Consider the following 13,584-nt stretch of genomic DNA (forward strand, 5'->3'; position numbering starts at 1 on the left):
ACAATCTACAATAATTTCTTGTTTTACTCTCCGAAGCACGTTGAGATACATATATTCAGCTTGTCAGCTCAGTACATGATTGTACAGACTGCAGTGTTTTTGTTGACGAGTGGATTCTGGTCCCGACAAGAATTCAACTGTAAAAAATAACACGGCATTGTATATACACTTACGTTAGACGCTATGTTGACAAGCCAAACAGTGGACGTTTCAACATGCTTTAGGGAGTAGAACAAGAACTTGCAATCAATATACAAAATAAAAATAATGAAACTATCGGCAAAAGGTAGAGTTACTGGTCCTTTAAAGTCGACATTATAATGAAGACCATATAAATTACTATGCATTGTAACTCTGACGGAAGTTTTGTCTCGCAGCTCAACTCCTTGAAAAGTTTGATACGACTAAAGACAATATCAGACAGGACAGCGTGTATGAAATCATAAAATTACCATTTAATTTTCTGCTTAAAATAATAGCAAAATTCAAAAATGCGAACTGCTGTGGAGGAATGCATTGTATAAATGTACTGAAATATATATTTTATCAAGAAACTCATTCAAACTTAAAAATTACCAGAGTTCTATCTTATATCTCTACTAAGTTTTGTCACATCCCTAACCCAATCAAAGACTACCGTTTTGTGCTCTTTTTGGATAATAAGGCACTTAAAGCTATGAAGACTCTAGAGTTTGGACAAAGACTAGCAAAGTGTCGGTGTCACCTATGAAAGGCATCATGCATATTCCGTTGCGTTATCACGAGGTATTCATGCTGTTAATTGATTGGATAAAAAAATCAAAACGAAACTAAATCGTATTGTGATGTAAACATTGTCGAAAAATCGCTAGAGCAGGAATTTACCGAATTCCATCAGAGCAGGTGTGAATTTTTGATCGACGAATCTGGCTAGTTCTGTCATAATTGGAATCGAGTGTTGTGAACAAACACTAACCAAATTACTCTTGTTACAAAAGAACATTTGTCGACATAGGCATCACTCTGCTGTGTTAAGATAGATTCCTGCAGCTATAGTTGAGGAGAAAAATATCGGATTTCATGAGTATATAGCGTGGCCCCTCACAACCTTCAAATAGAAAACTGGACGTAGCATATAAATTTCAAAACATGTCTAATATTCGCTCAATATATCTTAAATCTATTCTGCTGATGACATGTAAATCAATGATAAACCAATTGTTATCCCCGGATAAAAATATGTACATACATAGTTATGTAATGACGATAATGAAAAGGTGAGATCATAATGATAATTACATTAAAATATATTCAAAATTATGAACAGCTTTCGCATAATCTTACATTTTGTTTATGTTCATTACTTTTTACAGAAATTCATGGTGACAGCATGTTCATAATATCAAAGACTTCAGTCTCGTAAATATAAATTCGTTGATACAGACATGCCATAGATCGGTAAATAGGATAAAAGATTTCCACGAAGATAAAAAATGGTATTGCCTGAAGCCATTACACGGGTTCATCATGAAACCAACAGACATTGGCCTGAGTAATGAAATATATTGCTCCGCACCATAGAGACAGGGATACGGTAACTCGCTGAAAAGTACATAGCATTCAGTTTATTATCATATACATATTGATTTGCCAGTGCAGTGGCCGGCCGCCGTGAACTCTGCACGGATGTGAAGGAATATTGACGTTTTCCAAGATCACTACAACAAACACAAAGATGAACAACAATGGATTTATAGTAAAGAATTGTGAGCAATGCTTAAATTATCAAAATGCGCAACAGCAAGTTTTACATATCATAAGCCTATGTGTTAAAATCCCATGGTATCCACATAAAGATGAAAGCTTTATAATAGTGTGACTTCTAATTCCGTTTGCGAATAAAACTAGGATAATAAACCAACCTTGTGGGTTTTACTGGACAAACAGCACCTTGACACAGAGATGATTTAAAGTAAAAGTGTTTCCGCAACCTTCTTTCATTTCGATAACTCAGCAATATTCGTTTGTTGTAAAACAAAAAACACGAGTTTAGATATAAAAGATATCTATACACCTAGTTCAGGAAGAATTAAAACAGTTTTGCATAAAGTTAAAATCTTTTTCTTTATCCCATTCACCAGAATGGTTCAGCCCAAATCAATTGACATCGATGCTGATTGTGGACCTGGTTATTAGGAATTGAGGTGAATAAATTATTGCATAACTGTTGATACAGTTATCATCTGAAGAGCCTGTGTAAGGCACAGTTATTCCTGTGTAGCTCATTTGCTTAAATACTGAAATGCCGTTCGCAGAAGTCTAGTTGAGTACAGAACTCTGGCCTAATTCTATCATAAATGCCCGAATATTTCACCTCATACTTACTGCAGCATTACATATTTTAACACAGAAGTAATTTTTATCAGAATGTGAATTGTGTAAATTAGAATTTGGATTCCCCCTGCGTGCAGTATTGGTTGCTCGCAAGACCACATTCATTGTGTTCAAAGTGTAAACAGGCTTTTGTTAGCCGATGCAAATGCATCATCCATATTGAGTATATTTGGCAAAGCCGGTCTTTCAACAGTTCGTTACATTTGGATAAAAATTACACCGGTCCAGCATCACAGTCGTATAATCGTAACATTTGTACTGGGTTGGCCCCTTTTAGTCTTCTGGATTTTGTGAGGCGTCCAAGTTAGCTCTGCCAGCTTTGTGTTTACGCAAGTCCTTTCATTCATCGGGAGCTAGACATGATAGGCTCGTTCCGCGATGTAACAGATGTCAACAGTGTCCCGACGGTGATCAAGTAAACAATGTTCACAGGTAACAGAACACTAAAGTCCGTTTGGAAGTCTATCGTGAAAGGTTGCCTGCGGACGGTAAATAGACCGGCTATTGTGACGTCACGCAATGTGCAATAGCCATAGCCGGCACAATGACCCAGACACTAAAGCATGCTCAACCTGTGCAATGGCATCTGTGTGAGAACGCAAGACGAACAGGGTGAAAGTAACTTCACACTGGCGTAGAACATTTCAAATCCTGGCAACACAAACAGTGAAACTACTGGTAGAGTAACTATTTCCCATGGATGTAGTTTTTGTCTCTTTGCAATAGTTTTCTCTACAAGTCGTAATGCGCTGGAAAAACCCCATACAGTGTCTCGCCAGAAGCCCCGGTTGGAATACAAAGAACTAACAAATAATATTCAAAATTATATAACATAGGCTCAATAGCTACTGGCATTCATTCTTGTCAGACAGTCAGTTCTCAATAACACTGCTTACGGAAGTATTTATCAAAAAACTCTTCAACGGATGAGCGCATAAAAACTAAAGGTCAGAAGTTGGACGAAATTTTGATTTGTTTGAAAATAATGAGATGCGGGAATATTGTATCTATGGACATGTAACTATTGGAATGAATAGACAACTGTTGATCATTAAAATCCCCTTTCACAACAGCGGTTACAGAATAAGATGGTAGCACATCCCTATAGTTTTGAAAAGGGATGGGTAGACTTATGAATACAGAAGTTGGGTGAAAAGGTTACTTTTTATTTATATGACATCGCAGTCTCACAAAGCATTGGATTTGCTGTAAGGCTAAATGACGTGTATTTCAGCTACAAACATGTCAAGGCTCAGAAGTGAAATGTTTTTTACACAGCTGGTGTTTTTTTCCAAAACTAGGACGCGATGCTGCGGGCGGCTAATAATAGCTATACTGGTATCAGTATATAGAATACACTGCAACATTAGAGTGCATTTAAAATCATACAAATTTTGAACATATCATAGTTTTGATCAGTTTTTATGATTTTTTCTCGTCCTGGAAAGTCATTCGATTTTCCTATACGCAGCAACCCACCCAAAGACAACGATATTAAGAAGGCTCTTATTTACCATGTCTCACTTCTTATTTTCATGTGTATGTAAAGAGATCATGATATATCAGCAGTGACTTTCCAAACAATGAGAAAATTACGCTAAAGGTTGTCAATTGGCCGAAGTACCAGCAACTGTGCAATGACTTGTAAATTGGTCACATACTCAGGTCATATACAGGATATATTTGACCGGGCAATTCTGTTACCCTTGAAAGAAAATGACATGAGCATGGTTTATAGTCCTGTATTGTTATTTTTGCGAAAGGTTGCATAATGTCTCATCGTTGAGGAAAGCTGTTTACCATTGGCAATGGCCCGAGCATTAGTGCTTTAGAATGGTGGGCAATAAATCGGTGGCTTGGATGGGGCTCACCGTGTGAGCAGACTCATAACCAAGTTATACAAAGGAGGATCATGAATGAATGAATGAATGAATGAATGAATGAATGAATAAAGGAAGGAAGGAAGGACTGAATGGATGAGTGAATGAATGAATGAATTAATTAATCGTTGGCGTGCAAGAGAGTGAGAAAAATTGATGACAACGTTATGAAATTAACGTATCGTGTACAACGAACTCCATGGTAACCATCTACCCACACATAGTCCGTAGTCCTCACTGCAGTTGAATACCTTGTTAGATTTCAATGCTATAATCACATCATTGCAATCCTTGCCAACTATCTAAAAAAACCAACGAAGTGTCGCCACCACCGACAAAAATGAATTCTAATTGCACTGCTTTGCATATTTCAGGCACTTTCGTACAAGGCGACAGCATTTGGAAATTGCTCAGAGTATCAAGGTGAAATACTTGTATTAATTTTTGATATTGTACAGTAAAAGTTCGGATGACCGAGGCGAAGTTTCCCATACCTACTACGGATCAATTTTATTAATAAAGCACATGTCCTCCCGTAGACTGGTCGTTCACTTCCACGTCGTCGGGTGTCACTGCCGTGTTGTCCTCGATGCTGCTGGCTTCCGAGCGCGTGGATCCCTTGTGTGGGGTGGCATACATCGCCTCTACGTCCTCCGCGTTGTTTAACTTGGTGGAGTCCAGTCTTTGGATGGAGCCGCCGTCGGTTTCGTCATCCATTCGGCTCTCGGCACCGCCTTGGAACTGGTTGTAGTCGATCCCGTCGTTCTGTCGGTTCACGGAGTCGACCCCGTCGACCTCGTTCAAGGTGTAGCCATCCTGGCGATTGGGGTCGTTTTTCCGGCGCTCATCCTTCGACTTTTGGGCGAAAACGCAACAGCATACGATCAGCGCCACTAAAAACAAGACTCCCAGTACAACAACGACAATTATCAACATATACTGGAAAGTGATGGCATTTTTAACTGGATCATCGTCTTCTGGGTTGAGGATTACTGCTGTCTTGATGCTACTACCCATACTGTTGGTTCCTTCGCATATTATATCATTTATGTAGTCATCGGTGGAGACAGAGAGAAAAGTGAGAGTGGAATGAGAGGCGTCGGAGCTGACATTGAATCCGGTCAGGTCGTCTGTGATTGTCCGACCGTTGTAAAACCACCTGTAGGTGCAGTCGCTAGGTACCGCGGTAGCATTACAAACCAGCGTAGCCGGGTAATTCCTTTCGATGTACTGCCATGGGGGATAAATCTTTACTACAGGACTGAACGTCAGGTACAAATCCGAGAATGTCTGCGGACAGCCATGTGATTCAACCCATCCCGGGTGGTTAACAACACACGTGTAAGTCGCAAGGTTATCAATCGGCGACAGCACCCACTCGACGACTGATGTCACGACATTCTGGCCTTCGTCAACAACGGTTTGGTTCTGTCCTGGCATAAGACTGCCGTCCCTGAACCATTGCGCGACCGCCCCAGGATCGCCTCCGGTAACAACGCACGAGAGTCCGACCAGGGTCCCTTCTGTGTTCGCTGCCACGTTTGCACCGAACCGTAGATTGGTCGCAGTGCAAGTCACATCAGTTGGTGGATCGGGAGGACTCAAACTGACCGTTGCCGAAATTTGCAAGTTGTCTTCTGGAATATTACTCGGAGATTTCAAGAAACAGGTGTATATCCCAGCGTCATCGTTGCTGAAGTCAGTTATTCCCATGCTGTAATCTCCCGAATCGGCGTCCCCGTCAAAAGTGTAGCGTGGATAAACCGCCGTGTTTCGATTTTCGTCCGGTCCTATCGCTATTGGTGTTTGCGCGTCACCCAACGTTATAATCCAGAACACTTCATAATCGTCCTTGTCGGCAATGGTGCACGCCAGGGTAACATCGGCTCCTTCCTTTACCGCCGTATCGGCGGGACTCGCCTCTATCCTCGGCACGGCTTGGCCGGGTGACCAGCAGAACACCAAACAGTAACAGGCTACGAACGACCACTTGGCGATCATTGTTTCTCGTTCTATGCGTTCCCGTTAAACAGCAGACTACAATGGAAACGACAAAAATATAAAGACTTTTAGGTTTACAGTGCTCAAAGCAAATTCTCGTGAATTACCATTGCGATACCATTCCCCAAAACGCGATCGCTTTGGTAGACGTTTGAGCGATAACTGGGTGGGACACACAATTATTGAGTGAGAGTGTCAACAGAACAACATGGCGCCTTTGGCATTAAAAATGGTCAACATCCGGGTAAACGTGACCCGTGAAAGTGAACTGGCTGACAAAGCAAGCTCGTGTCCCAAAATTTTGCACTGTTAAGTTTTAAAATAGCGATAATTCACCCTATGACGTATAATTTTGAATACCTTCCTCAGGTAGCAATGGTCTTAAGTTCACCGTGACATGAATATTTTCGAATTAGGGCGTTGCCACTGCGCGTCGGTAAAGCCATGCTGCAAATCCTATACCCTGCATTGTTATACATATTGTGGCATGTTTTGTGTGTCTTTAAGAAAAGCTGCAGAGCATGCCGGTGCATGGTTTAGCACAATGGTCTGAATATGCTATGCAGTCAAAGTCAGCTGAAATGAAGACATTTCATAAACTATCACTATTACGGAAATCATAAGTGAGCTGCTGCATATCACACTTTTTCCCCCATCGGCTGTTCTTCAGCGTATGGCAGTCTCGTCAGTTCAAAGATTGGCATATGTCGTCTATGCATCTAAATATACACACGTCTTATTCAGTGATAAATGGACGTTAAACGAAATAAGACATAAATCAAGGTTTACCTGTGCGAGTGAAAGAATGTCCGAAGATCGGGGAACTCCGGATACACGAACTGCAAATAATGCCTGTCACAGCTGTAATGAATGAGAGACGGAGAAACAAGCAAGAAGTCGAAATTGTTAGGTCGACACTGTTGTTCTCGCCGTCTACAACACAGCATTCATATTCAAAGTGAACTCAAAGCGAACCAGTCAACGCCTTCTTTTAAAAGGCGACGGGGAAGTCAATAGGACCAGAAGACAACGGCGACTCGGGAGCGCAGTGACCACTTAATCTCGAAGCTTTTTTGCGAGGCACCCCGTGACAATAGCAGAGTCTCAAATAGCACCGTTGAAGTCGAATGGTTATTCATAAGAAAGAAAAGGGGAACATTGTTTGATGGCAAGTTGCGTAATAAATCACCTATTCAAACATCTCATGCTGCGTTGAACCTTTTTTACGCGTACTGGGCGAAGTCTCCGTCGTTCCAGTTCTCATTGATCGCGAAACAGATAAATAGACAGTTAGCTACACTTGAATTTTGCAGATCTTTAGAAAAGAAATATGTGAAAGCCACTTTCGCAACAATTGTAGAACTATGGATCGCTTCTGGATTTTTTGTATTTTATGAGAAGTAAGGAATACGTACTAGATTTTTCCATTTTTTATTTCATTGTCTGGAAACGTAAAACAGTGGATAGGTTTGCGATTTTTATTTGAATAAAATCCAACCTCAGCAGTCCTAAAACCTTTCAAATCTTTCAGAGAATGCTAATTCCACACATGGAAAGCGAGATTAAACGAAAGTATTTCGCATCAGATTGATCACAAAAATTTCAAAAATCGAAATAATTTTCAAGGATTACAATAGATATAAAAATATTGTTTTCACACGAATTTGCTCATAATCCTGAACACAATTACTTCTTATACACCATTAAGCTTATACACCATATACCTGTTTTCTCTGTATGTATGTATGTATGTATGTATGTATGTATGTATGTATGTATGTATGTATGTATGTATGTATGTATGTATGTATGTATGTATGTATGTATGTATGTATGTATGTATGTATGTATGCATGCATGCATGTATGTATGTATGTATGTATGTATGTATGTATGTATGTATGTATGCATGCATGTATGTATGTATGTATGTATGTATGTATGTATGTATGTATGTATGTATGTATGTATGTATGTATGTATGTATGTATGTATGTATGTATGTATGTATGTATATATGTATGTATATATATATATATATATATATATATATATATATATATATATATATATATATATATTCGTACAATATAATTTTATTTATGCTAGAAAGTATCGAGCAAATCTACTAGAAATTTTCTTAATACCTCCTACAGTTCGATGATGACGGAATACATGTCAAATGGGCAGAGCATGTCTATTTCACAATTATTCCTACCATTTATCATTAGTGTATTCTGCATCTCGTTAACGTTTGTATTGCTAATTGCCCTCTGATCGATATACAGTTTGTAAGAGTGAAAATGAACGTTTTCATATCGAACCGGTGAAGAGCATCATGTTCATTTCGTGTCAAAGGGTGTATGTTTTATTAAAATGATTCAAGCGTGTTTTTAATTAGCGTAAACGCTGTCTAATTGAATTTTGCGTGGATGGAAGGCTGTAATGGGTGTGTTCGTGTTTTGTTTGTTTGATCTGTGTGACTGGGCTGGGTGGGGTATGGAATCTCAAGGTTCGCATTTAGTGTTTTACATAACGTTACTTCCTCGCTGTGCGGACAAAGAGCATGATTCGATGACGTGGCTATGACAGGATTAATCTCGCTTCATAATTTACATAAATACGTGGGATATAGGGATCGCATACGGTAGATCAGAGGTGGAACACCACATTACTTCGAGGTATGGTAGTGGAATGTTAAGTGTTGGGATAAAAGATAATTTCACATACTTATTTTTAAAAGAAAAAAAATGATACAAAAAGTATGAGTAAGGATGAATAATTTGTATCTTACTTGCTGGCTTGCTCGATTTTTCACATAGTTCCAAACCAACTACAAACATTAGACTTTAATTTGAATATGGTAATACGTGAAAATTACATGAAATGATAACGCACAGCTCTCTCCCAACCTGGGCCAAGGGTTTGGGAAAAAACCCTGATTTGCATCGTTTAAACAATTGAATGGTTCGGCGAGATGTTCGCTTCATGATTCTTGTCCGCTTGCGTACAGTTGATGAAGTTACCAACCGTGACGTTGAAGACACGCAACCAGAAAATTGTGTTAAAAATACACAGGTTACAGCATGTTTAGTCAGTGGTTAATATTAATTCAGTCAATTTCCACATTCGATTGTAAACCTTGATTAGACGACTCATCAAGCTTAGTACATGTACCATGAAGAATTTACTCGGTCAAGTATATGCGGCGATGATGGTTCGAAGATGAAATATATCTCATGGCAGACCGTCGTCGACATTCAGACTCTCAACCCGGTCTACTGTTTTATGAGCTCATTTTCCGCTCGTGGACTTATAAACATTCCACCGTCCTATTTTGTATAAAATCGATTTTTTTCTCTCCGTAGACTTAACCGGGGATGGCGGCCATTTTGTATTTCAATTATTGGTGAATATTGGGTAATTTGTTTCTCTAATATCAAATTTTGCACCGCGACCCCTGATTTTTAGTCTTGGTATAGAGAGCGAAGGGTTTAAGGTAGCATGCATCTCGAAAGTAAAAGACTTCAACTTTGACTGAAACTTACCTCTATGAAACCTTTAAACCATTCTCTTACCAAATCGAGAATAACAGACAGGGATGCATCGTGCAAAGTTTGTGAACTCTAAAGAGAAAAGGACAATTTTCGAATTGCGAATTGCGAAAAACAAAATTTAATCTAGGGTAACTTTTTCATTTTCCAAGAGCTTTCAAATGAGCCCCCCATGAGATACCATGGTTTTGATAGACAGTCAGACGAATGGTTCCAGTCAGGTACAATAGGTAAGTATGATGTGTGTTGGATATATATAATATATATATATATATATATATATATATATATATATATTATATATATATATATATATATATACACACACACACACACACACACACACACACACACACACACACACACACACACACACACACACACACAAATGTCCGAAACATTAATGGTATTTATAAATCAAATTTATTCACCAAAAAGTACTTAGAAACGAATGTGCAATGGTAAAATATACACTTCTTGTTTAAATAGATATCTGCTTCCTTTGAGTTTTATAATAAATTTACTCCAAGTAATTTATTTTTGAGCGTCTCGAAAAATGCTAAGGTCGCCTCTTTACGAAGTTGTTTTTTCGGATTCTAATTTTTTTTTTACAAACGCGACTTTGCTGGTCATGTTGCCATGATAACTCACTATGAAAGCAAATGGAGCAACTGCAGTTTTCATGTTTTTGTGGAAATATATTTTCTCCTCGGAGGTAATAGAGGGACATCCATAAATGTTACTTTGCATCTGAAATGATACCTAAATTCGAGGCAATTTTTTTTACCGTACTCACAATTTTCATTCTTGCGTGGATTGTGAACTCGACACGGTTTAAATTTTCCAAGGAGAAGTCTGAGCAAAAATCTAAGACTTTCAGTTTTAAGGTGTATGCTTCCTTAACACTGTCGTCAGCATTACAAGAATTTGTGCGAGACGTTCCTATTTGCATTGGCCTTTGTAAATAACGTCAACTTTCTCTGCTTGTTTATTAGTGTTGCGACTTGCGGAAACACATATAATACAACCACCTGTTGAATCATCGTGTGGGGGCGCACTATCACGGGTAGGTAACAGCTGTGCCTCGTCTGACAATTCAAACGTGCAGAACAACATAAACATATGCCTTCGACACTGAGTTGTATGCGTGGCAAGAAGTTGAACGAACTGCTAAACGTCAGGCCGTAAAGTGGCATTGACAGAATGAGATAAGTTTGAGTGAGTTATCTCGCATCTTAATCGTATTTGGGTCGAAAGTAAGCTTACTGCCATCTCTGAAAAGTACTCATTATGTCTATACATCAAGAGCTACCAATTGTGCTATTAAATGCAAGTACTTTAGTACATATGTTACGATCTACTATTGTACATATTAATAATGTCTTAAAGTGACAAAGATCTTGGAAAAAACGCCGACTACAGACGAACACGAGACTATGTCAAACACACATAAAGACACACACATGATAGAAATAAACATAATATTACAAACGCCAGCATTTGCGCGGAATGCATCGTAAATATGAGAATAAATCTTTCTCGAAAGTGATAGGTCTGTACTGATATTTGCATAGAACTGGTACTGTACTCACTAGATACTGTCCGATGTTAATTGAACGGGTCAAACATGTCTCAAATGTAATAACACTAGCAAAAAATGCTGAATGTTTGAGCATGCGTGGTTTGCAGCATCAAGAGAAACTCTCTGACGGAGGTTCTCCGTTTTGGTAGACATACAGTGTTTTTCCTTTTTGATTTCTGAACATTATGTCCGGTCCCTCTTCTCGGAACATTTTCATGTCCAGTCGGTCCAATTCAGTTTCCAGGATTACGGGAGCTTGGCCCAGCACCGTTCCGTTGGGCGTTTTCACTGTGACATTCGCATTCGGGAGATCCTTGGGATCTTTTATCATTTTCCTGTAGTGCAAGTACACCAGAAGAGCAACGATGAAGAGAACGATGACGAGAATGGCTCCGACGGTAACGCCAACGATAGCGCCTGTGGACGCGCCGGCGCTTGACGCCTCAGCTCTATTGACACGGAGAAGGGCACTTGCATAAATCATACGGTTTGCATCAAAATGAACTTCGCAATAATACAGAGTGAAGTCATCGGAGTCCTTCGCTGTGAACCTGAGCGTTCTGTTCTGATTTTCAAATCTGTACCTGTCTGACGGAAATCTGATCGGGACTTCGTCAATCTTCCAAGAGAAGAGGCACCCGGTCCCGCTAATTGAAAGTATACAGGTAAACACGACTTCGTCCCCCGGAACGACGTCGCTGATCGTGGGAAGAATCTTTACAGTCGGTCGGACTGGTTGCGTAATTGGCGCGCCAACCCCGGTCGGAGTCGTACGGGGATCCAGAACACTTAACGGACCGACTGTACATGTTCGCCTGTCGGGTATTTCTGGACTCACAGCTGTGCATGTGAAGACTTTGCCGTCATCCCAATTGGTTAGGGTCCACTGATATTCATTCATGGCATGTGGATTAGGTGAATAATTTCCGTACACCGATACTCCATCTCTGTCCCAGGTCAACACGGCAGCTGGACGACCGCCTTTGGATTCGCATGTTACGGAGACGGTTTCGCCGACAAATCGCACTCCCCTCACTTGATCATCGTAGCATTTCGGGTAACCGTCATCCGGTGGTTTTAATTGCTCCAAAACAAGCTTGGCATATCTGGAGAGCTCTGTCGCCACCAGGCACCTATACACCCCTGCATCGGTGTCCTTAACATCAGCTATGCGGAGGTCGTACCGCCCAATGCTCGGGTTCCCGCTTATACTGTACCGCGCAGCTGTGTCGCTGTCTGTGGCAGGCTTTGCTGGACCGTATAGAAATTCCCGACCACTATCGAGGGTTATGATCCAGGCCACGATTCCCGAGTCTTGGTTATATCCAGATACTTGACATTTGAAGACAACCGTCTCTCCAGGTAAAATGGCGATATCGTCAGGTTGCTCAACAAAGGTAACGTCATTAGCCTGGCTGACACTTGACAGCGACAGTAACATCAACACCAGTCTCACGACCACCATTTTTTATATCTCACCAGGTTCTCAGACGATCTCACAGTACTCGTATTTCACAATCAATAACCAAGTGTCCAACATAAAAAGGCTAAGATCGTTCATAAAACGAAAACAACGCTGTAAGGAAAGAGAAAGTGTTCACCTCAGTTTCAGTCAGCCTCAAATCATGGCGGATCTGAGCAGGGCGTATTGTCAACGCGAGCTTCAATACAACGTAGAATTTGCATATGATAGACGATCAAGACGCTGAATATATTAAGAGGGTCACATCGACAATGGTATGAGGTCATCCATTGGGCGAGACCTCGGTATTCCTAAAAAGGAAAACTGGAACAAAGCGTACGAACAAAGCAAGGCTTGAGAAATGATAAAGACAATTGTACATTTTGACTCATAATGATCTATTATTGTAGTCCAGGCCTGCTTCATACAGACAAATTGAGGTGTTTTCTCTTTTTAATTTTCTACACTTCCAAATTTGACAGCCTCATGATGATGACGATTGCCAAGGTTAGGCAACTATATTTATGCAAGCCTTGAATGGTCAAGTCTCTCATTGAATTGGGACCTAATCAACACAGATACACCGCTAGCCATCATTAAATGTTGACTAAGGTTGCGTTAACCAATACATTTTTTTCAAAACAATATTTCTTATTAACGATGACATGAAAACCCCCTTATACTCTATATTTTCAAAATCAGAGTATCTGAAGTGTGGTGTAGTAACAATAG

The 13,584-nt window shown here is 40.0% G+C and overlaps 2 protein-coding genes across 3 annotated transcripts; both read right to left on the reverse strand.

Annotated features, from left to right (window-relative positions):
* Positions 1-435: 435 nt before the first annotated feature.
* LOC139142691 (kin of IRRE-like protein 1) lies at positions 436-7,358 on the reverse strand. 2 transcript variants are annotated; one of them, XM_070712754.1, is made up of 2 exons: positions 7,044-7,358; positions 436-6,290 (listed from the first exon to the last, which is right to left on the reverse strand). In XM_070712754.1, exon 2 carries the CDS (start codon positions 6,252-6,254, stop codon positions 4,767-4,769), a length of 1,488 nt encoding a protein of 495 aa, XP_070568855.1. In that variant the 5' UTR covers positions 6,255-6,290; positions 7,044-7,358; the 3' UTR covers positions 436-4,766. The 2 variants fall into 2 exon arrangements, with proteins under 2 accessions (XP_070568855.1, XP_070568856.1); XM_070712755.1 differs by lacking the exon at positions 7,044-7,358 and adding an exon at positions 6,615-6,746.
* Positions 7,359-11,499: 4,141 nt separating this feature from the next.
* Positions 11,500-12,855, reverse strand: LOC139141639 (kin of IRRE-like protein 1). The gene has a single exon (XM_070711229.1). The coding sequence runs from the start codon at positions 12,853-12,855 to the stop codon at positions 11,500-11,502; it is 1,356 nt and encodes a 451-aa protein (XP_070567330.1).
* Between the last annotated feature and the right edge of the window lie 729 nt (positions 12,856-13,584).

The sequence above is a fragment of the Ptychodera flava genome, chromosome 10 (assembly GCF_041260155.1).
Source record: "Ptychodera flava strain L36383 chromosome 10, AS_Pfla_20210202, whole genome shotgun sequence".
Taxonomy (NCBI): domain Eukaryota; kingdom Metazoa; phylum Hemichordata; class Enteropneusta; family Ptychoderidae; genus Ptychodera; species Ptychodera flava.

What these genes read in the sequence shown, in the direction of transcription:
- LOC139142691 (XM_070712754.1), bottom strand. Translation starts at nt 6,254, where the DNA reads ATGATCGCCAAGTGGTCGTTCGTAGCCTGTTACTGTTTGGTGTTCTGC.
- LOC139141639 (XM_070711229.1), bottom strand. Translation starts at nt 12,855, where the DNA reads ATGGTGGTCGTGAGACTGGTGTTGATGTTACTGTCGCTGTCAAGTGTC.